A 24,023-nucleotide genomic window follows, 5' to 3' on the forward strand; every position below is an offset into this window, starting at 1 on the left:
TGTGAATAACAGCAGAAGAGGTGTAGAGTGTTGACCGCTATATTTAGCACTGGGAAAGTTACTACAGCTCTACTAGCCAGCTGAGCTCGGCTCAACCCAGCTCAGCACATCTGCACGCAGACTTGTAGGACGAGAAAGTAGTACACAGGGTAAACGATCTTACCGACGACACGTTCCGTTTTCTTGTGCGGGAGAGAGCACAAGAAGAGAGGCGTGCAGTGTATGATTTATGATGTAGACTACGTGGTCGGTATCTACACACCTACGGCTTCCCAGACGACCCGTCCAACTCGGCGTAGGCCCGGTCCCTCTGGTGTGCAGACATCTCGTGCGCCGCCGGAGCCGCGTCAGGCGCCTCGTGTCGATAGACGGTGGAGTGTTGTGGCTGCGGCGTGAATTTCTCCGCGGCGGATTGGTCGTTGTAAGCAGCAACGTGCGAGGCCTTGCGGCGGCGGCGGATGAGAGATAGGGCGGCTAGGGCGGCAATGGCTACTGCGGCGACGGCGCCAATCGCGATGCCGGCTTTGGCGCCGGTGGATAGGCCGCCGGTGGGTGTGGATGTGGGGTCGCCGGACGCGGTACTGCTGGATTCGCTGTCCGTGGCTGTGGCGGCGGGGGAAGAGGCGGTGGGCGAAGGAGGGCCAGAAGAGCCGGCCGTCCGTGTGGCTGTGGAAGAGGCTGCGTCGGCGGCTGTCGTGGACTGCGTGGCGCTTGCTGTCGACGCTGCCAGGGCTCTCGAGTACGACGCTGAGACGGAAGCAATCGAGGCGGCGACGTCGGATTTCTTGCGCACGATGAAGGCACGCGAGACGATGGCCGTGTCTGAGTCCTCGAAGGCGGCGTTGGACGAGGTGACGGGCTTCATCAGCCGGTACGTGAAGCCTCCATTCCAGCGGTCGATCTCGGCATCCGTCAGGTCGACTTGGTACGCCCACGAGGAGTCACCTTCCGAGATCACGCTGGCTGTTTGTGGTCAGTCGCAGAGTAGCAGCTCCATGGACAAGGACGTACGGGTGAGGAGTTTGCCGAATCGGGCCCCGTTCCACGCCCAGGACGTCAGCCACAGCGACGCCCGGCCATCGGAGCCCATGACGGGCTTCCCATCGACGGAGGGTTGGTAGGTATCTACGCACGTGAGCAGTCTGTCTGTGGTCACGTGATTCGTGATTGCGATGCCTACAGTTCGCCGCCCAGGCCAATTGCACGACCTCGCCCTGCACAATCGTGAGCGACGGATCCAGATCGTTCACATCAGGGCTCGGGATCCTGAAGCCCTCCTGCGCGTGCGCAACACGGCCGCAAAGGACAGCGCAGAGGGCCAGAAGAGCTGTAGCGGACTTCATGGTCGTCGAGGAGTGCGAGAGAGGCTTCTGCGCGACTGCTGGGTGGCCGAGTGGCTATATGCTGCCTGTTGATGTGCATGTCGCTCTACAGCGCTAGTCGCACTGCATGCAGAGCGGAACATCTGTGGCTGTGAAATGGCCCCCAACTCGAAGATTAATATCCCGTACCCCTGTGAGGCAGCCTTTCCTGCGTCTGGGCGGCCTGCCTTAGCGTCGTACAGTTGCCGTCCCTGGCGCATCAAGCATGTTCGAGAGATGGCACCGTCAGATGCTGTACGTCGATGCTTGAGACGTCCCCTCCACCACTCGCCGGCCTCTGCGGTGGGCTGCAGGGTAAGCGGCGCTGGCTGCCGTGGGTGTTGGAAGGGATCACGTGCGGGTCGTGTCCGTCTTGAGGTGAGGAGTGCGTGCCGAGCAAAGTGGGGAATGCCAAGACTGCCAAGCGCAGTGCAAGCAAAAGCGCATCGTCTCCACCACTCGAAGCTTGCGACAGCTCAGCGGTCAAGCGCAGTCGATGCGGGCGAACTCGATATCGACAGGCCATCCCTGCACGCCTTTTCCTTGCGCGCGCTTAGCGAGATGAGATTGGGGGCCTGTCAGCCGCGCAGCTCCTCGCAATCCACAGGCAAGCACCGCCTGCCGTCAAGGCCTCCCAGTCTGCACAGTGGCTGGAGATTTATTCGCAGCAACTCCATATCTAGGCTTCAGCTGCAGCGCCCAGCCCTGCACGTTGGGGCCTGACAGTATGCAGGCAGCTAAGCGCCGGCCAGGGTAGGAGACGGTAGTTTCCGTCCCGTCTTCACGCATGCACTACATCAACCCTCCTTCTTTTCTTCATCTTCCTCGTAGCAACAGCGGATATGTTGAGCCAGCGCCCGTGCAAACGCTCCCTAAGGCGCAGACACACTACTCAACCCCACGTCGCAATTCCCCGTGCGCAAATGACAAACAGGTACCAACTCAGCTGCGGCTGTGGTCGTGCGATCAATCTTTGTTAACGCGGGCTGGGTTAGCCTCGTGAGGATCGGCGGCGGCGTCACGTGGTGGTGAGCCTTGCAGAGCGTATGGCAATAGGATTGGCCAAGGCCATAACGAGCGGAGTTGGAGAGCTCGTGCTGGATACAGACCAAGGGGAGGGCAGGCTGCTGGTACCCGTCCAAGCTGCTAGCTCAGATGCTCTCTCTGAGCTCCAGTGCGAGCGTGCAGAGGGAAGAGCAGCGTGAACAAACAATAATGACCCCTCTACTTGTTTTGCTAGAGGCCGCTTTGGGTTAATCAACTACCTAGATAGGCTTAACACCAACTACACTGGGTAAGCGGCACCTCTGAAGGTGAATATCGTTTTGTTGTCTGACAACTTTGCATGCACTTTGAAACTGCACCTATGCTTTGAAGCACCCCTGCTTGCATCGTACTATACCACATCTCTCACAATAACACGCAACACAACACCCTTCGATTGTCCTTTCTAAAGCCAGCATTAAGTACAGCGCTCGGGCAAAGCGCGCCAATACATCGCACAACTGAAGGCCTCGACTCATGCCCATCTACTCGTATCTCGCTACGACCGCTAAAGCAGCTGCAGAACTGGCACCAACAAGCAAGCAATTGCGCACTCGCGGAAGGTTGGTAAGAGCGTTAGTCGACACGGCAAGGCGGGTGCATGCAGCTCAATGCCATCGTTGTGTGCTTGCCACGGCCACACCTGAAGATGACGATGGTGCTGCTGGGGAAAGTATTCTCGGCGCTGGGAGCTGTCAGGCTTTGATCGAACTTCGGTGTCCGAAAATCTCGGCGCTGTAACCTTAGGCACCTACGGGTCGTCGGCCGAATGCTGTGCGCAGTCATCACGTGACTTCACTGCGCCTCCTGATTGCATTCGTGCTTACATGCATATACCCCGCCCCATGCGCTGGCATCTCAGCCTTCTACCTCGCAAGATAACCATCTCGTCTTCCTACTACGTACTTCATTGCTACCAAAGTGTAGAGGCTCTGGCATGCGTTTGCTCAATGTTTCCACCTTCGAGCTGCAACCCTTTTACGGAGATGACATTCCACCCTACGTGATTCTCTCGCACACTTGGCTCCAGGAAGACGAAGAGGTCACTTTTGAACAGCTACGATTCGGTCACCACTGGAGAGCACTTCGCGGTGCCCGCAAGATCGAGTACACATGCAAGCAGGCCGCTCAGGATGGCTACAAGTGGGCATAGGTTGACACATGCTGTATCGACAAGACGAACAGTTCTGAGCTGTCAGAACCAATCAATTCTATGTTCCAATGGTACCAGAAGGCTGAAGTGTGCTATGCTTATCTCATGGATATCGAGCAGCACTCCACCTTTCTCAACAGCCGGTGGTGGAGCTGGGTATGGACGTTGCAGGAACTGGTCGCACCATCCAGGCTGCAGTTTTATGACCAGCAATGGAAGACTCTTGGCTTCAAACATCAACTGGCCAATGAAATTGCTTCTCAGATCGGAATTGATGCAGAGGTCCTGTGCGACTCCAGCAAGATGCTTCTGAAGAGCGTTGCAACCCGAATGTTATGGGCTGCACATCGTCAAGCGACCAGGGCCAAGGATCCCGTGTATTGCCTGCTTGGAATCTTTAACATCAGAATCACCATGCAGTACGGTGAAGGTGAAAAGGCCTTTGTGCAACTTCAAAGAGAGATCTTGCGCACCACAAACGATGTGTCATTATTCGCCTGGAACCTGAGAACGCATACATGGCCTTGAGTTCACTGCAACGCGGGAGCTGAGAAGACACAGGACCATGCCAAAGTTGCAAGTGACCTTGTCAACGCCTGGTTCGAATGGCCGATGCCTTCCCTCATCGTTGATGACATCGACTGGTCCAAAGTTGAGAAGAGTCACTCGTGCGGGACTGTTGATTCAGATCTCTTTGCGCCCTCTTTGGACTGTTTCGAAAACAGTGGTGGCATTAAGTTGCACAACCCTCTTGCCTACGACACATATGTCGAAGAACAGCGGGGAATATTTGAATTATCCGCCTACACCATACCCACTGGGTCATTAACAATCGCTTGAGTAAGGTTCCCAACATGAACGAAGCTTGGCTTGCACTGCTTCCTTGCTCGATATGAGATGCGCCACATATCATGTTCCGGAAGGTTAACTGGGGCTCTGCTTACAACAGAGAAGAATGTTTTGTACAACATTCTTTTAAAGACGGCACAAGCACCGTCTTAATTTCAAGTGTGTGGCACAGAAACGCTAGGGCTGAAGATCTTAAGAGACACCCGTCTATATCTTCAGTTGAGTTGCTCAGACGCAAATCGTGCGGCAGCTCTCTTAATTCCGACCCAAGCAGTGCTCTTGCCGCAACACTTGTTTTTAAGCTTGGATTGGGAATCGAGAACTATCCGTTTGATGTCCTCCCAGGAAGCGAGTGGAAACATGACCAGACTATGCCGAACTTCTTTCGCGTGACACTAGAGGAGCCAGTCTCGCCTGCCAAAAGCATCGTCTTCTGTTTGTTTAACGGCCGCATGACGCTCTATATGAGATGGGCGCAGGGCAATAGCGTACGAATGCTATTAAGGCAAACAAACTAAAGAGACGGAGAAGTCCTACAAGCTCTAGCAGAACTTGAAGAGTACACCGCTCTACCGCCAATCCCTGGCATGATACGCCTACGCGCTTGCTATAAAGTGTTAAGCTTCTTTAACTAAGTCGTGACCACTTTAAGAATCACACGACAGGAGTTTCTAAGCCAGGAGGAGTTTAATAGCAGTGCAACAAGTGCTTTAGGTGACACGGTGTATGTCACTCGGAGAGACTAGCAGATACGGTAGAACACAAGCCTAATGCTCAACAACCTGGTGTCGCGGCAAGCGGCTGAGTTACAGCTTTTGAGGTTGTGATTTAGTTCTGCTACAGTCCATCAGTACAGTTACGCGGACAATCCCAGAGTTCTGCTCATCTGCGAAATCAATTAACCCTTTCGTGAGAATCTGCAATAAAACATCAACACCATTCCGATGGGCTCTATTCAAGGCAAGCTTACGGTTTTCAGGGCAGGAGTATCAATAGAAACGGCTGCTGAACAACCTAGTAAGCCTCCACCAATTCACAGCTTCAAATCGTAACAGTACGACCAAGCCAACAACGAACATCCCTTATTGCTAGGCTGGTAACTTTGCGCCGCGTTTGCTTAAATGTAACAGCGATTTTATACTGATCCTTGGAAGATGTTCTGTAGATACAGCACAAATATGTAAGTGTTGAAATTGAGCCGCTAGCCAAGTGCGAACTAATTCATTTCTGTCGGTATACCCCTGAGGATCCTGGAAAGTGTTTCTTTGATCCCAGAAATCTAGACGCGAACTTTCATCTTATCGCAAGCCCCTCTGAAGATCCTTTTTGTCACTTGAAGCTTCCTGAGCTCTTTTTCATGATATCAATTCCTCGCACTCGCCTTCAATGCTGGAAAGGTCCGGAGTTGAGTCTTAACCTCAACAATCTAATCCTTGGCTACTTCCATCTTCGTTCCTGCATTAACGACTACCTCTGAAAACAGTCACACGCTACCCGCGCTCTTGTAGTGCAACAAACCTGCGCTTTTTTGTTACTAAAAAACCATACTATAGCGCGTAAGTTTGTCTCGCAGTGAGACGACGCTTTGAGCTGCAGCACCGCTCTTCTAGAATACACCTACAGGCGCTTTCGTTCTGGTAGGGGTAGAGCGTTGGTCTTGAGGGTGCTTGCAAAACTCTTTGCTTTGCCTTTGTGTCGCTGCTTTTTGTCTGTAGCCAGTGAGAGGTTGGGGTACTGTGTCTTGATTTAACGTTGCGCTACCTTGACGAGTGCATATTTGGCATCGGCAGTTCCACACGCGTAACGTCCAGCACAATATTCGGAGTGTTTGCAGGTGGAGGCAGGTAATGTTGAGTGGATGGACGTTACGATGTGGTGCGTTATTTCAAGTCATGAGTGCGTGCACTCTGTGGGTAAGTACAGGGTGCAAGACAGAGATTTTCTGGGCGCGCAAAGCTTCTAGCAACGTACAGGTGCTCTTGTAGATTGATCCCTAGTGAGTATGTAAATTGATCTTGTCAGTGGGACGTGCGTCGAAAGGGGCGGGGCAGGACTACAACACATTATGTAGCAGGGAAAGGGAAGACTGGATGTCTAAAAGCTTCTGCAGGGGTATTTGCAAGAAAAAAAGCCAACTACAGCACTAACCACACATACTTGTAGTGCACCACGAGATTAATGAGGCGTATGCCATTATGGGGACGCCAAGTGAAATGTGAGCCACTTAAGATTGGACCTGTCACGGTGTATGTCTATTTAAAAAGACGGAGCATTCGGACGCGCAAAGTCATCAGTCATTTTGCCAAGCTGACAAAACCCTGCAATACCGGTGCCCTGCTGTTGATGATGATGAAACCTCGTAGCTGTCCCTTCATGGAACAAAGCGCCAAGATGTGAGTGTGAAGAAGCTGAAAGACCTTTGGTGAAGTACAATGAAGGTACGACGACAACCATCACCACTCTTTCCAACAGCACCTCAGCACGGCTTGAATCAGTCCCACTGCATAACACACCTCCGCACCTCCCTCCATCTCCTCTACCCCTGCTTCCCCACCTTCCTTCCCCTCACTGGCCCAATAACAGACTCCACAATTCTCTCCCCGCCACCCCTGACCTTCTCCAGCTCCCACTGAATTCGCATCCTGACCAGCCTTCTTAGCCCATCGCTCCTGCGCGGCGGAGGCCTCAGCAGCGCACTGGGATCGTCTTTCTGCGCCCTGAGCACAGCCATGGAGATGCAGACCTCGCGGTCAAAGGCGAGGGCTTTCTTTCTGCGGGTGCGCGGGAGTTTGGAGGGCGTTGATGGTGATGTAGGGAGGGTTGTGCGCGTGCGCTTTGGGGTGTAGGGTGTTAAGAGGGGATCGGTGGAAGGACGAGCGCGCTTTCGTGGCGCTAACGGTGTGGTGGGTCTTCTGGGTTTGCGCGGTGTTTGTGGCTCCGGGGTACTTGGTAGGCTGGCTGGGACTGGGGTGGTGGTTGTTGTAGATGATTTTGGACGCGGCGTAGAGGCGCTCTTAGTTGGCGTTCTCATCAGCGCGAGAGAGGAGAGTAGAGCGGCCTCCATGGCAGCTGTCTTTGGCGATGGCAGGGCTGACATACTGGGGTGACCGGGAGAAAGTGGAGAGTCCCGGAGTTGAAATTGGGAATGGAAAGCTTGCCCATGTTCGTCTTCACTTCACTGCAAAATGAGGAGGCTGGACAAACGAAATAGTTTGTGTCGCTGCTTCATAGTGACCCATTTTCAGCACCGTTAAAGCCTGTAGATTAAGTCGCGTCCGCCTCCCAGCATGCCCTTTTCACAGTAAAGGCTCATGGCTTCTGTACAGTAGCGGCTGGTAGGGACGCAGCGCCAAGCCCACTGACATGACTTCTTTGACCTACAGCATGAGCTGCACAGGTCAAAGAAGTCGTAGCAACTGGGATAGCCCCAGTCAACCGCACACAGTGAAAGCCAGCGCCTATGCCTACGTTGTTCTGCCATGTTTTCTGATCGATTGCAATGTTTTGGCGTTCTTCCCAATTGCTCGAGTGACCTTATGCCGTGCCTTAGAACCATATAGCCTGCGCCGGTGGGGCGCAGATCAATGAGGCGCAGAATGTGATCAAAAGGGCAGTGTGCAGGGCAGCAATGGGTCACGTGGGTGAACCACATGCGCGAGAAGCACATGCCACGTTACAAGTGCATAAGAAGGCGCTAAAGTTGTACTGACAGTGGTGCTATATGTGGCCATTGTTGGAGGTTTCGTTGGCGTTTGTGTTGGCGCCGTCGAGAGGAACGGGTCGAGTCTGGAAGCAGCACGCTGGCTCCAGAACGCGATGGTCTGTGCTGAATCGTGGCGTTGTACCAAAGTCTCTTTCGACGTCTATCCACGCACGCCTGACATGTCTTTGCCCCACCAAGGCGCGATTTCGTGTGGTTGCTACAATGATACTCTTGGAAATTACAATTCCAACCTGATTTGTTTTGGAATGACGTACTAGACGCCGACCAAATTATGGCACACCTGCCTTTCGAGCGTCAATGCAATGGCAGCCTCCTTTGTGAACTGCAGCAGATTTCGACCTTGTATCAGGCATGAAGAAACTTTGCCAGCGGTCCAACAGCCACACTTCAAGAGCCTCTGTCCTACATCGACGTTCTGGTGCAAGGATCAGCGCTATAGTACAAAAACCTCCAGCACGCAGTCTGGTCTGAGTAGGTAACACCTCTTACAACCGAGCCACAGCCACAAGTTGGTCATCTGAAAAGAGGGAACGAGGACGAAGGTGCCTCATGGTCAGCGTTCAGGGAAATACCAGGAGGCGCTGCAGGCTCACCACAGTATACCATCAGGAATGTCGATGGAATAGTGATGGTGTCTCTTGAGTGCGGACAACGTTACTGCCTTTAGCCTTCACGCTAGCGCATTCTTAGGTCCGGTACGGTACGACGACAGAGCTGACGGTGCACTTCTCTCACCTGCGTCTCTCACCAAGATGTCACCCACCATGCCTTCAACTCCCTCTCTTGCTATGCAGGGAAAACGCAGACGAGTCGACCTTGAAGTTAACCTTGACACTTGCGATTTCGTACAACAAGCGCTTCTACTGCCGCCGCCGTGTGCCCCAATCTCAAGCTTGCAAGCCCCCGCTGAGCTTGCTACTGAGGATTTTCATCTAAAAGGCGCCGCAGCGAATACCTCTACGATGACGATTCACTAGACGAGCTGGCCTGAGCACGGCATTGGATTCGAGCGTCATTACGATTGGATTCAGAGTTTCTGCCTTTGTTAAATTGATACTCCCCTTCGATTAAATGGGCTTCAAAGCTCCTTTGCGACTTGCTTCATACAGAATCACAAGTGATCTTCTTAGGTCTGTTATTCTTCCACTTCAAGCGAGGCGTATTATAGTTTAGTGATATAGATACTCATTGCTTATATCATGACAAGAAGCTCCGGATCTGCTATATTCAGCGATCACCCTGATATGCACCTAGAGGGATCAAGAACAGCAGTTTCCATCTGTGATGGTTGTGATGTTGCGAATCGTCATCAGCCATGCCACTAGCACCCATCGTACCTTGACACGGATATCGCTGAAGAACTGCAGATGTTATGCCTTTTGTCTACCGCGAGTTGCTTCAAAACCCGACTTAGTGCCCTCTACACAACAGCAGTCTGTTCTGTCTTCGGGTGATAGCACACTGGGCGTCGGAGCAACATCGTCTACATCGCCTGCAGTAGCGTTGCCTGCAAGAGGAGAGAGCTAGAATCTACCAAGACAGACATCGACTGAGAATCCTGCATTCGGAATGCCGACCTTGGTTGCAGGAGGTGATGTGTTACCATCAACGAGACGTAAGCACTTAAGAAGCAAACCCTTACACAAAGGACAGAGGCCACAGCTGCAATCGCAGATTGCGATTTATGAGCTGGCCACTGCGCAGCCTTGCTAAGAGGCACAGGTCTGTCTATGCGCCATCTCAAACCACAGCTCGAGTCAGACGGCAGTGTCACCAGCCCTTTTCAACCAACGCCTGCGTACCTCAGAGACATCGAAAGTGCGGGTCCGTTAGCGTCAGGCGCAGAGATGGCCGCTGAGCAGTCTCTACTTCCTTGCAAAGCAGGTAAGCGCACCCTACCAGTGCAGATTAAAGGCAAGCCTCCATCTGGTCAAGTAATGCACGGTCGGGCATCTGCCGTGCCCTCTCCAAGCTTGATGACACCTGATCTCAGTCGCTCCTCTAGTGTCTCATCAAAGTCTGCTAATGGCACTGGAAAGAGATTGGGTGATGAGATAACCTCGGCCCTTACTATCACATCGACACCTCTAAAGCTGTCTGCCTCATCAGAGCAGTTTAAAGAGTACGTCATTACCACAACATACTGCGTGCCCCGAAGTAGCACCTGTGAGCTTCCACTTGTGTCCGTATCCGTTTCACTTCCATCAAGAGCTGCAGCACCTAAGATTAGCGGTGATGCGGTACCGGCGCCTAGTGAGTCTTAAGCTGTTGAGAGGACCAGGGCCTTGCGGAAGGGTACGGAAACCAGAAAGAAGGCCTCTCTCTAGCCAGCCCCAGTCACAGCTTCCGGTACCCCAGGATCTCGAGGCAAGCTAGCCAGGAGCCAAACGCCTACCCCATTCCACCGAGGCAGTCCCTTCCACCAGATAACGCCAGTCCGCCACAGCACCCCCGCGCGTCGCACAACACCACTGCGCAGACCAGTCTCGACTCTCTCTGTCGCTCTTCCACGTCCAAAAACCTTGTTCAAGGGCACAAATCCGCGCTGCAAAGAGCAATGGAAAAGACCCGCATCCAACATAGCCGAATACGAGCAGCGTCGGCATCTGTTCCTGCGCTGCCCTGTCTTCTTACCGTGTCCGTGCGCGCAACGACCGGAGTCGCGCAACAACCGAAAACCACCTTAACGCTCAAAATTAGATAAGGCTATAGAGCCACCTACAACAGCTATTATTTTATAATTTTATAGTGTAGTACTAATTAATTACTTATAAAAAAGATGTACTATTTAAATTTAGCTAGTAACTTAATATTGCGGCTACGTGATGTGGTTTTAAGTAGGGGAGCTAGAGACAGTAATAGGGGACTACAACCACTAATATTATCCCTAGGACTACGTTTTTAACGCTTTTTTAGCTAGGTTACTTATAAAGCTTTCTTTTTACCCTTTTAAGGTAATTATATAGCTTTTACAGCATTAAGCTCTTATTATTAATGCTGCTTTTTAGCCTTCTGTTTAGCCTTCTAATTTGCTGTATTAGCCTTCTTCTTCTTACGTACTACCTTAGCTGCCTCTTATACTACACACCTCTCCTCCTTCTTCTTCTCCTTAACTAGCTTCTTAGTAGCTGCTACTTCCTTACTAGTAGCTTTTCTAAGCCTCTCCTCCTTCTCCTTATATTGTCTAACTTGCTTACAGAAGCGTGCTTTATTAACCTTTCTAGGTAACTAGAACACTGCACTACTATAGTACTCCTGCTATTACTATAAGTCTAAGGTTTTACTCTTCTTTTTATGCTTCTTCTATGTCTTTAGAGTCTTTTTAAGGCTATCTATCTTATACTAGAGAAGTAAGGTTTTAACTAAGATATAGTAGATTAATTATCTTATCTTTTTAACGTTACTCTTACTCTAGTTTTTAACTACACGCTGTAATAATGTCTCTATTTTAAGCTAATCCTTATTGCTATAAATAGACAATAAGGACCTATCTAAATCTAAGCTCTCTAGTGTTTTAATAAAGCAGTAGAGGATAATGTTAGAATTAAGTAGATAGATACCTGTTACCTTAAAGGACTTAAGTATTAGCTTTTTAGTAAAGCTACACATCTACGCTAGCTAGAATAGGTAGAAGAAGTCTACTCTAGTAATAGGTGCGTTGTTTTAAGCCTTATAGATGTATGTTATAACTACTTTTAAGTATACTATTAATAGAGGCTTAAATAGCACTATATTAAGCAGCTAGAGCGTTTAGGTTAAGTAAGGGGAAAGAACAGCTAGGAGGATCTTATAGTTATTATAGTACTTAATAAAGTCTATTATTACGTAGGATGTGTGGCTATCTAGTATTAAAAGCCTCTACTTTCTTTATGCTTTCTCCTTAGTATAGCAATTAAACACCTGCTTAAGCTAGGCAAGGCCTATATCCCTATTTGTCTACCCTAAGAGAGATAATGTAACTATTACAGAGTGTTTTCCTAGCTTAATTTTAGCTACCTAGTCTAATTTAATACTAGCGTTAGCTAACTTATAGATAATGCCTAGTAGTAGTACTATTCTATTACTACACACACACGCTATAAGCGTCTGCTAAGCTTAGTTACTATCCTAGATAGATGCTTTAATCTCTCCCTTTATCTATATACGCTTACTAAACATATGTTTTATTCTGCCTATAATACTAATTATAAAGCCCTTCTTATCTATATTATATGTGTAGTAACCCTTAATAGAGTATTTAGAGATTTTGTGCTATAGTAGATTAAAGTAAAGCATATATTTATTATAGGAATTAGTATTATAATATAGTTAATCTATCCTAGTAGAGTAACACAAGATAAGATAGATAGAGTACTTGTTAATAAAGCAGGTAACCTAGCTCTCACTAACTGGATTTTAAGCCACTAGTAACGCAAAATTCTAGATTATCTCTCTAGTAGGTAGTAAGTAACAAGTACTAAGCAACTCTATATACTTTATAAGCCCTATCTCCTGTTATAGCATTAAACGTTGCTAGTTAATATCCTTAGTCTCCTAGGAGTCCTAAACGTGCTTGTGTCTCTAAGCTAGAGTTACGTAGTTAACGCTAAACCTAGTAGTAAAATACTAATACACAAGTTTTTTGCCTAGTTTTAGCGCATTAATTGCTGTAAGCGCTTTGTTAATAGCTGCTATAGTTGTTAAGTTACAACACGTTAAAGTATGGTGTAGTTGTAATGATTCGGTTGTTGCGCGACTCTGGTTGTTGCGCGCACGGACACGGTACAATCCCTGCAAGAGCGCATCACGCTACCCCGCCTCAAAACCTTCTAGAGAATTCTCGCCGACCTGGCCGCGCACCAGAAGCTGTTTGCCCGCGCTATGTAGGATCATTAGGGGTAGATTAGGCCTTGTGTGCAGAAGATCAACAAGAGGCTGGGGGAAGAAGAGCGGTTTGGGATGGAGGAGAGCTGTGCGGCGGCCAGGGAGCTGCAGAGGCAGAGGCTGATCATGTTCACGGGGGATGGGAAGGTGATGCTTACGAGGGATGCAGTGTGATTGTGGAAAGATAGCTAGTCCACATCTTCACGGTCATAACAGGATTAATTAATGAGATTTCATTTCTGCATGAAGTTTCTGGAGGACCAGACTGAGGCAAGTTTGCTGCAAAACTTCAAGTGTCCACTACTCTGTCCGTTACCTTTCGCCCAATCGTGCTTTCACCAGACGTCCATCTCTATATCCTGTACCGGTCGTGCAAGCAACCTTGAACCCCCTGTTTGGTCTTCCCAGTCCTTCCTTCGACCTCTGCCTTCGTCATGGCTCTATCACTTCCAGCGTGCTCCCCTTCAGGAAGCCGTGTTGCATGCGCTCGGTAAGGGCATCAATGCTTTGTGTCCATCTGAGCTTTGGAGATTGCAGCAATCGACTCGGTCTTCGTAACACTGCTTGCTTTCCTCAGGGCTGTCTCGCACGGAGCTTGCTCTAGCAGCGACTGGGTGGTGGGTGTAGGAGGTGGCACAGATGTCGTGGTCATGACTGCCCTGGAAGAGCTGTCCTGCGTGTGCATCGTAGCGGGAGCTGCTGTCGTTGCAAGGTTCATGCGCTCAAAGTCACCAATGTCAACCTTTCCATCGTTGTGGCCCTTGTTGCGCTCTTCTGGCGGCGTGCGACCGGAGGGCGAGTTATCCGCGTCGACATCGTCAGTCTGGCGCTGCGCAGTCATTCTCTGACTAAGGTCGCGCAGAGCCGCGTGGAGCTTTTTAGTGAAGTTGCAGTTGTGCTGGACGTCAAGCCGCAGAGGTGAGTTGGAGCCAGTCCTCAGAGGGTGGCCTTGGGCGGCAACGACGTTGGGGGTCGCCATAGCTGTAGCTGTGGTTTGGCTGTAGATGTGCGATGGCTTCTTTGAAGTTGGTGTGTGCAAATAAGATATGGGAGACGTTGTGAGATTGGTGTACAGCCGTGCGGGCTGCCTTCTCGTGACGGCTAGTGCCACTAGTCGCTCCTTCACCTCACCTCGAAAGCGCAATCGCTGTCTCCACCTATTCTTCAGTTCCTTCCCAGAGCCAATCCTTTCCAATTCTTAGGTAACAGCCACCCTTTTTGCATCGAGCTCCTGTGGTCTCGAATTTCGCAGCCGTTCGGAGGGCGGTGCGTCCGTCTGGTTTCACTGAAGTTTTTAAAGCCAACAACGCCTCAGAAGTGCCTTCTCGATATCGCACCAGCTTTGTATCACTGATACGAGTTCCGAGATTCTCATCGCCTCCATAGACAACGACTGCGCACCGTGTGTGCTTCTTGATTTTAGTCATCCATCCGTGCAGTCTGCAAATCCCCTTTCACCACAAGAATGGACACTGCGAAACATCCTTTCATGTCGCCAGGCAGCGTCTTGAGCTTCGACAAAGTCAATATCATGCTCCAACTGTGAAATTGAGTAACATGGTCCAAAGATATCTAGTATACAATATTTCGCAAAGAAGAATTTACTTGCGTCTTAGATCAAGTCAAAGAATGCTGGTGTCGAAAATCGCCGGCACAAATCCTCAGGAAGGTTCCAGGCAACAATAGAATATTGTTTGCTATGAACACCAAACGACAGCTCACAGCGCTCGCCCGCCCTATGCCATGAAGTCGTTTGCGGATTTCACATGGAACGACCTTGATAATGCCCGAGCCACCAGGCTCCTTTCACCTCAAATTAGAGCCTCCCACATCTTGAATAGATGGTCATTGGTCTAATGGCCCTTCTTCGCATTCCGCTGACTGTTCCATCTCGGTACATAATCTCGTTGGGCAATTTAGCTCGCTCCTTGTAGCTCCTTAACTCTGCAAGACCTTACCGTCAACCACACAGACACTGCTCTTCAGCAACAACAAAATGGCTTCAAATGTAACCACTATTTTCAATCCATTGTGAATTAACCAACTGACGAAAGCTAGACTCCTAATCTGAGCTCTCGCCCCGTAAAAGGCATTTCGGAGGCCCCACAACAGCCTTGCTCGTCCTTCAACAAGCGCCCCAGATCTCACGTTGCCTCTTCTAGCCCGGTAGTCATTGACTCAAGCGAAAACGAAACTCCATCTAAGCTTTCTGCCCTGAGCTCTAAGCGCCAAAAAACTAACTGCACGACTGACGCTCCCTCTAACCACTACGAGTCTGATACCTCGGATGACGAACCGCTCATCAACCGCACCGCTGCGAGAGCATCCCTCACAGACGATAATAAAGGCGTAGTCTTGATGTCGCAGGTCTTTAGCCGTCACAATACCGCGTCTTCTCACGAATCTACAGTCCTGGCAAGCGCACGACCCAGCTTAGCTAACGACTGCAATCTACACGACGATTTTCAGAACGTTGGAGCAGTTGAGCGTCCAGCCAACCAAACTCCGGCGACACCAGCTACTAAAGGCTCGGTGTACGGTAAGAAGACCAACCTGACGACAGCATTCAAGTCAGCTAGCAGCGGAGCGAAGTCGTCCTCTCGGCCCAACCCGTTTGCAACCAACTTTCTCGGTCTGAGGAATGTTTCAAGTGCAGACCGAGTGTTTACGAAAATGAGGCTCCAGGAGGTAAAAAAAGAAATTCTCACTGTGAGGAAGGCCCAGTCCACTGGAAACAACGATCGTGTTCCACACCCTGATGGGGGCACGGAAAAGAACTCGAAAGATCCAGATGCGCCATTTGAGGAGCTTCCTGTAGTTCAGAGTCTGGAGGTGCCGGAGGAGGCCGCCATGGCTGATGCAGACCGTCCTGAAGGATTTGAGATCTACAGCGGCACTGACGCTGACAGCACTGATGATGAGAGTGATGGCACTATGGCTGCTGACTCCGAGGATGAGTACAATGCTTCTCCAACGGCCGCCAGGGAGTCTAGAATGGGAAAAGAGGTGATTTAAGTCCTCTACGGCGTGCTCCGACTCTTTAATTGACCAAAGCGTAGAATTTCGCTCTATCAACGCCCCATACTGGCGGTCAGATTGCTCGTACCCTTCGCCATTCAAAAACAACACTGGGTGTGCGTACCCAATATGCGCAACAGCAGTCTCACATTGATCGCATCGCACGCCTCACTCCAGCCACCAAAGTCATTGACTTGACTGAAGACGAGCCCTCCGTCGCATACCCAGATGTCCCCCCCTCCGCCGCCCCGGACCAGGACCTCCCTCTTGCAGAACGCCTCTTTCCCAAGTCGCCGACTCGTCCTCTGTCTGAGCGTCTAGAAACAACAGCGACCCGCGAAGCCGCCTTCCTGCGCGGCTTCCATACGCAGTGGTGGGCCGGCGGCCTCTCCCTGCGCGCCGCAACCCGCAACGTCAACGCAGCCCTCACTTTCCGAATCCACCGCTTCAGCGAAGAAGAAGGCAAACACCGTCTCCTCGCTCTCTCCGCAAAGCACGCGCTAGCCATCCGTCACGGGCTCGTGTACCACCTCGACTGCGACCCAGGTCCAGACGCGCCAGCGCTGACACCAACGCCACCAAGACAGAGCGTGCATGTCTCTTCGGCTCAGAGGTTACTTCAGGAGTGCCGCAAAGCGGAGGTGTCTTCCGGCCGCCCTCCGCACGGCAAGATAAGTGAACAGAGGTTCAGGGTCTTCGAGATGAAATTACACAGCGCGGTCAAGATACAGAAGACGCTATTTCAGGATGGCGTGGAGCTCGTGGAGAGGTGCACCAAGGTGCTGAACGAGTGGATGAATAAGAATTTCTTGTTCAGTGAGAAAGAGATCAGGGCTGCGTTTGCGAGTTTGGCCAAGCAGGGCAAGGTGAAGTTCGAGGGTGATGTCGTCGCTTTGTTGGCTTTGGACTAGGTAGGGTCTTTTTTTGCTAGAAGTCGAAGAATTCAGGTTTTCTAAGACTTTTTTAGACGAACGGTTGATGCTATTCATGTCCATAAACCTCAGTAGCATATACGATGCTAGGAAATAGCAGGATCAAGCAAACAAACCAGCGCACCTAAGAAGCATGAGAACTGTCCACTTCAAAAGCAAAATAGGTTGTAAGCGATGCATTACTAGCCTTCAGCCAATGACGCTTGATCTAACGGTCCGCTCGCCGCGCAGGCCTCGTTTTCATAGAGAAAACAAGGCAAGGGATGGCTGTAGGCAGTGAAATTTCTCCAGCATGTTCCGAAAGGCCTAGACCCCTATTCTTATCTGAAAGGGTTCATTAACCCCTTACAGATCGCCCGCAAAGTTTGCAACAACCAGAAACATGGCGCAGTGACCAAGGCGCTCCAGTCACATGCCCTGTTGCCAGCATTTCTTCTAACCCATCATGAGCTTTGAACCCAAGAGGGCCTTCCTCTGAACTGGTACTCTACTTGTGAGGGGTAATCGGACCTTCGTACAGTATTAAAACATCAGCGCCACCCCATCGCCTATTTTCACGGTTTACCAAGATACATTCTCGGACTTCAACAACTGTTTCTGCCTTATTCGTCATCAAACATCTGAATTGGCCCACCAGACCAAAATTAGGGCTTGGCTCTGTGCCCTGCTCATCAGACTCGTCCTTCTCTGGCCTGCAGGCGACTACAGGAGTTTCGATACGTGCCATGCAAGTTTTGTTTGGCCGGCTTTGGAAGCCGAGAGACAAGATGAAATCCCGCTGGCGCAAGGGCAGCAGTAACTCTTTGTGCAACGTCTCAGCCCCACCTGTACAACTGGTGCAGAAGGACGACCCGGTCTCGAAGCGTCACATTCATGAAACCGCGGATCTGGATGTTGAACGAGTGTTTGTCCAGGGGCTGCCATTTTAAAGTAAACAGAGACGAGTGTTGGATATCACTGCCACACACAGCAGAGGGTGTTCAAGCGCAACAAATCTACCGAAACCCGAAGACGCGTGGATCCTATCTGCTCAATGCGCTGATATGCGAAAAGCCTTGATATGCATGCTAATTCTCTACATACAGAGACCTCGCACACGCTTGGGCCTTGCGCTCTACTTGCTGACTGCAGCGTCGACATGACGCAAGGGCGTAGCTCCTCACAGCAATCTGTAAACCTCCGCAGCTACCTACCCTCGCATTCGCTTATGGCTGATATCCACCGAAGATATCTTGAGCGTACACATTGGACTTTGTTCTTAGCCAGCATCATTCATGAAGTACCTTTTTTGAGTTTCTATAAAAAAGAAACCCTGGTAAAAAGAGGTCTCTATACAATCATGGAAGTAATAAAAGAACTTCACAACACAGTAACGTAGCTAGACCACACTGGCGAGTCCCTCGCAGAAAAACTTCTTTGACCGGTCAAATACAAGACTGCATCGTCTTAGATCTTAAAAATAAACCATTGGAGCCTCACGGTCATCGTTCCGCTTCCGCAGCCTCAGCCAATCTAAGACATGAACACGCCATTTTTTCCAACTGTCGATCATTCGAACGAGCGACGAGTGGTTGAACGCCTGCTCAAAACCGTCCTGCACCATGTTCACGTAGAAATAACGTCATTTGGTAGCGGATGCTCCATCGCGCAACTCAGTTCTTGGCATACCGTCTAAGCTTCCGTAAAGCTGCATGTTACTGGCATTCTTGAGGGTGAAGCGGCAGCAAGATTGTAGCACAGGAGCTGCTAGGCTGTGTACGGGGCTAGCGAAGAGTCCAGGCACCAAGCACGGAAGGCGGAGTTCTGTGAAATAGAGCAACAAGATGCGCACGGAAGTGTCTCCTTCGGCATAGAAGCCGAGTTAGATCTGCCACTGCAACGCTAGCAGGTGAATGAGGAGAGGCAATCCGTGTGACGGAAAGCACTGTAAGCGTTGAAGGAAGTGCTAGATGAACGAGGAAAGGGAGGCGTTCTCGGACTTTGGAAGTTTATACCTGGACATGATATGATGTAAGAAGGATAGTAATTTACTATATACTGCAGTGCTATCTACGTTACTAACCAGCTGGTCTTGTTTGCCTGGTCGAGCTGCAGTACTGATTTGGTCCGTTTTCTGTGTCTTCACAGCTCCGGGCGAGCGGTGTTGTAGCTGCATGACATTGTTGCTGCAGCTCATTTGTATAAACTAACAGAAGGCAATTGCAGATGACGAGGTAGAAGAGAAGTGGAGGGTCTTTCGAGCAATGCAAGTAAGGTTAGTGGGAGATGAAGATGGGGAAGTGGATCTGCAGCGCTGATTCTCCTCGCTGTTAGCGTTCTTAACTTTGGTGAAAGAGGGGTGTTTGTGCAAGTATCAGCATGACGAGTAGTTGGTGGCACTGGGTAGATTAGGGGCGGCGAGTGGGAACGGTAGTGGATCGCCTACCTGAAGGAATGAGATGGCAGAACTGGATGTTCATTTAGTTAAAGAGCTTAATTACAATTCCAATCTCCTTACAACCTTCGCCGTGAGTTTATGAACGCGAGCTCGACACGCAGTGGAAGCGCTAGCCTCGCAAGCAGCATGGCAAACGACTGTTTGCCAGCTTTGTGCGAGTACGTGTCTCTTGCTTTAAGACTAGAACCGTAGTTCGAACTAATCATCTGCTACTGTATGTAAATCAACCTCTCTCTAAGTATATATGCGGACGCGGTCTAGTTCACCCTCCATAGGTACCAGGTTTAGCGTACTTCACAACATCAAGGGATGCTTTGCAACCTACGCCTCACCCCACCTCGGCTCAACACGTGCAAACTAAGACAACCTTGTTGTCGCAGCGAGTGTTATGGCACCCTCCACGTGCATTCTTTGACCCGAAGCCTCAGACAGCTCTGACTACCTTCACCCTGCCAGTCCTCCAGACAATTACGGCTCACAAATTTGAACAAAAATGAACATACATACTACGCCTATAAGATTGCCCGTTTTGTCTAGACTAAAAAGAGACTAGGAGCCGCTGCTAAGCCTCCTGCAGGACCTCCTAACAGAGCGATACATCCAAGTAGTGCACGCATATAACACAGCTCCAGAACACTCGATTAAGCCCTCTCGAAACGCGTTCAATGGGAGCACAGACAGCGAGTCCATAACCAAAGCGCCCTCTGCCAACGAAACAGCTGCCTCCCTTTTATCCAAAGATGGTTTCTGGCCGCTCCCTCACAATAAAGGATACAAATGAGCAAACTAGCGTATCTTAATTGATAGGCGCAGTCTGTGCCATTTGCGTTACGATCGTTCTACAGCTCAACAAACTCATTATAAGCTGCTGCCGTATCTCAGTTCTAAATCGCCAACGCGAACCGCTCTGACGCACCCTAGGCGAGAAGATCTGCGACAGCTGCCACTATTGGCGGCTTCAAGCACGGTTGGGGAAGATTCCTGCACTAGTGTGCAAGATCTGAATGCATAGGGTGCAGGGAGAGTAGAATCTATAGAGGAGGAAGGACAAGGAGGAAGAGATAAGGGGGGAGAAGGACACGCGGGAACATATTGATAGTTTTTCAAGCGGAAAGTAACTCTACCGTGAGGGAGGGGCCGTGGAATGGGTGGATGCCGGCTGAACTGACTGATTCAGTGTCTCGATAGTCGTTGTCTGCGACGTTGCAGCGCATGGGGAGATGCTGACTGAACAAGGATAATACTACATTCCAGCTCACTTACGCCATGCACAGGATGACAGACACCATCAGGGCAGGCTGTTTTCAACGCGATGGGTAATTTTCTTGGTGTACCTAGAGCATTAGCAAAACTTCTCTTTATGTAGTAATTGTAGGTAGGTAAATATATGAAATAATTCGTGCGTCTGGTGATAGGAAATAAAGAAAGAAGGGAAGGCCAAATGCTAGTATATGGAGCGGTTGAGGTGCAAAGACAAGAGCTTGCATATGAGCCCTAAATGCAGATCTACCTAGACATGTGCAAGTGTAGAAGAGCTGTGCAAGATCTAATATTTTGCAGCGGCGTAGGTCACCTCCTATTGACGTTGCACATCGCCGCGCTGTACCTGAGTGTTTGTAGAGAAACCTAACCAAACTGAATATTACGTGCAGGGCGCACTCTTAATTCCTTAAACGATCATGGATGCATTGTCGCTGCGATTTGGTTTAGCTTGTGTAGTTGTTACACATATGCGCACAGGCGTGCGATATCATAGTTAGCAGTGCGCGCCGTTCGAAAAGTGCGTCCCAAAAGCTTTTTACTTCTGCAAGAGTAGTTTCTGTCACCCAAAGCCGCTCTAGAGGTTGAAACTCACTAGAGTGGTGCTTATTAGAAAAAGTTTCTTGCTCTCGTTCTATAAGTGAAATTAGAGCTGGCCGTGAGAGGTATGCTACGCGAGACGACAGCTGCAAGGCCGATGCAGTAGAGGCCTAATCGGTAGCCACACGCAATTGCAAGGAAAAGATGGCATCGATATAAACTACACATTAATAGCGCGCGTCACTCCAATCATGTCAGCCCGTTAGCTACCACCCGTCACCCATCACCATAGCCACAGCCACAGTTTCCATCCCAACCCAGCCTTGCTAACCCCTCTGCCCGCCATCAAAAACACAAAGGCATTAGGAGAATACCTGCCAAGAGCCTTCATTGTTTCGCATTGCACCACCAGAGCGGTTTCTCACCCCTCAAACACCGTCGAGCCGTCCATCTCGCCCCCATCGTCTTCCCATAGCGCGAGCTACAAGGCCGCAGCAGAGAACTCTCTATGCGAACGCCTGCTCGAACTGCTCACACTCCAGCAAGTAATAAGGCGACGAGATAAAGCGAAGGTAGTGAAAGGGCATACACGCGCAGGCCTTAGATATCGCTCTACTAGCGCGCTTTACGTAAGCATAGACATGTCATCACAACTGTGCATGGATCGCGCGCAGGAACACTCCTTATTACTATCAAGCTAGCTGGCGTTAGGCTCTTAGCCTCAGACTCTCAGCCTCAGGCATGTGGCGCGTCCACCTCTGACCTGTGATGGCAATAAGTACTGTTCTGGCCACAGTCTCACTATCAAAGTGAGCATTGTTACCTTTTTGAGGCATGCTTGGCACGGTGGGCAGAGCCGTGGCCTTGACAGCTGGTTTCCCCAGCTCACATGAATCACACACACCCTGCGCTGACGCCATATACACGTTCCAACACGTGTAGCAAGGCGTTCCCGCACCACCGCCGCGTCGCGCTTTGAACAGTCCGTCCAGCGTGGTGCGGGGTAGAGCAGCAATCAAACAAGCGTGGTGAGGAGATTGTGTGGAAAGGGGTGCCTTGCTTACTGTACTGTGCAAGCAGTAGTAATCTCAGCACGTCTAGGCTACAGGACTAGGTTGTATCACCGTCAACGCAAGCAATAGCGTTATGGAACTGCACAACCAGCCTGAACTGTAAAGGCAGTTTGCTGCATGCGATTCGTGGTACGTCGTGTGACGTAGTCATGGCTCAGCTTCGTTGCTGGCGCAGGCGGATAGGAGTTGGAATACGCTGTACCGTTAACAAGTAAGCTAAGTCAAGACATCTTTCTTGGATTTAATGGTGTCGTGTTAATAATATCACCATCTTCAACAATTTAATCGCCGCTACATACACACAAAATCCTATTACAAGCTTAACAATAGTTACTACTTACTAAGATAAGGCCTATAGTGACAATATCGTTAAAAGCAAACAGAGAAGCTCTACTACGCACTAAGTCCGTGACACAGAGCGTAAACTAACATAGTGGTACAACGCTATTGCCAGGACAAATCCTATAAGCGCGCTCTTGTGGTGTGAGGAATTAGTGTTGCTAGGGACTTTGTTCGCTGTATAGGATGCGCGATTACGCCTTAGGATATATAATATTGTAGATGGCATGTAATAACCGTCTGCCTGGGCAAGCGCAATGTTTAGCAGTTCCATCTCTCTCAAGCTGGCGCATAGATCTGAGGGAGGTCTGCATCTAAAAGTCCTCGCAGTTCGACCCCTCACCAAAAGCGACGACATGAACCGTCGGTTTACCAGCTTTTGGCTGCAAACTCATTGCCGTTCCTTGGAGCACACGCAAAATTATGATGATTGTGTACAAGGGCAAAGTACTTATCCGCCGATTTTCTGGGCCTACGAGAGTAGAATGAGTGCAGACGTTAATTTCTAGCAGGACCTCCTCAGAGTATCAAGGCCAGATGTAGGCTGGTACAGCGTAGTTTCGAAATGACAGTGCTGCTGTTTTTTTTTGAAATGAGAATTTTGATGAATCTAGCTCAACGGTTCCCTCACTGACGACTTCACTTCACTGCGTACTGGGATCGTTGTGGGGCTGCTTATAAGATAACCAATCAAGTCTATTGCTTTCTAGAGAGTGACATTGCTGCCTAAGAAGCCCTGCGAGCAGCCTGATTACGTCGCACCAACGCGAAAACGTGACAATCTTCTTGATCATCTAAACAATCTTCCACTTCCGACCCTCTCTCCTCTCACTCTTAACCTCAACAACGAACATCTCCAACATGTTGGAACCCTCCAACTCATCCTCCACTCCCACTAGTGCGTCCTTTTATGAGGCCACTGATGGCGATATTATCATCAAGAACCTGGCGCCTCTGCTCGTTCAATCCGCCTACGCTTGCGGAAGTTCGGTTCTCGTGAAGGAGCGCACCAAGGCTGGGGAGGAGGGCATCACAACCCCAGTGACCATTCGCTGGGACGGTGTGGAGCTTACCAAGAAGCTGACCCTGCCACCTTCTGAAAACACTACAAGCGTCAAGGCCATTATCCAGGACTTGCTCGAGACTTCACAGCCTGCCAGCTTCGGGTTTAAAGGCCAGGATGTGGTTGATGAATCATACAGAAAGGCGCCTAAGCTTGACCCTTCTGCATTCTCAACCAACTTTTGCCCTTACACAGCCGGCATCATCGATACCATAGGTTAGACTCTGCTTCCGCTACCTCACAAGAAGTCGCAAGGCATTCGGGCGGAGCTGTACAAGCTGAATGTGAGACTATTCTCATCAAGCTGTTTGTATGACGGCGCTGACCATCCACAGATCTACGAAGGACCGTCTGGAATGTTCAAGCC

At 50.1% G+C, this 24,023-nt stretch overlaps 5 protein-coding genes across 5 annotated transcripts, besides 4 other annotated features; 2 read left to right on the forward strand and 3 right to left on the reverse strand.

Moving 5' to 3' along the window:
- The first annotated feature begins 64 nt into the window (after positions 1-64).
- Positions 65-112: a tandem repeat.
- Positions 113-262: 150 nt separating this feature from the next.
- On the reverse strand, positions 263-1,343 carry EKO05_0001797 (uncharacterized protein; the record flags this gene model as incomplete). The annotated part of the gene is made up of 3 exons (XM_038942223.1): positions 263-963; positions 1,012-1,125; positions 1,181-1,343. The coding sequence occupies 3 exons, from the start codon at positions 1,341-1,343 to the stop codon at positions 263-265; spliced, it is 978 nt and encodes a 325-aa protein (XP_038795266.1).
- Positions 1,344-3,342: 1,999 nt separating this feature from the next.
- On the forward strand, positions 3,343-3,558 carry EKO05_0001798 (uncharacterized protein; the record flags this gene model as incomplete). Its single annotated transcript, XM_038942323.2, has 1 exon — positions 3,343-3,558. One exon carries the CDS (start codon positions 3,343-3,345, stop codon positions 3,556-3,558), a length of 216 nt encoding a protein of 71 aa, XP_038795267.2.
- A 3,385-nt stretch (positions 3,559-6,943) lies between these two features.
- EKO05_0001799 (uncharacterized protein) lies at positions 6,944-7,504 on the reverse strand (the record flags this gene model as incomplete). The annotated part of the gene is made up of 1 exon (XM_038946785.2): positions 6,944-7,504. The coding sequence occupies one exon, from the start codon at positions 7,502-7,504 to the stop codon at positions 6,944-6,946; it is 561 nt and encodes a 186-aa protein (XP_038795268.2).
- Positions 7,505-10,762: 3,258 nt separating this feature from the next.
- Positions 10,763-12,895: a mobile genetic element.
- Positions 12,896-13,493: 598 nt separating this feature from the next.
- Positions 13,494-13,973, reverse strand: EKO05_0001800 (uncharacterized protein; the record flags this gene model as incomplete). Its single annotated transcript, XM_038946786.1, has 1 exon — positions 13,494-13,973. The coding sequence occupies one exon, from the start codon at positions 13,971-13,973 to the stop codon at positions 13,494-13,496; it is 480 nt and encodes a 159-aa protein (XP_038795269.1).
- Positions 13,973-14,002: a tandem repeat.
- A 7,900-nt stretch (positions 14,003-21,902) lies between these two features.
- Positions 21,903-22,046: a dispersed repeat.
- Positions 22,047-23,454: 1,408 nt separating this feature from the next.
- On the forward strand, positions 23,455-23,877 carry EKO05_0001801 (uncharacterized protein; the record flags this gene model as incomplete). The annotated part of the gene is made up of 1 exon (XM_059635758.1): positions 23,455-23,877. One exon carries the CDS (start codon positions 23,455-23,457, stop codon positions 23,875-23,877), a length of 423 nt encoding a protein of 140 aa, XP_059491741.1.
- Between the last annotated feature and the right edge of the window lie 146 nt (positions 23,878-24,023).

This window comes from Ascochyta rabiei, chromosome 3, assembly GCF_004011695.2.
Source record: "Ascochyta rabiei chromosome 3, complete sequence".
Classification (NCBI taxonomy): Eukaryota; Fungi; Ascomycota; class Dothideomycetes; order Pleosporales; family Didymellaceae; genus Ascochyta; species Ascochyta rabiei.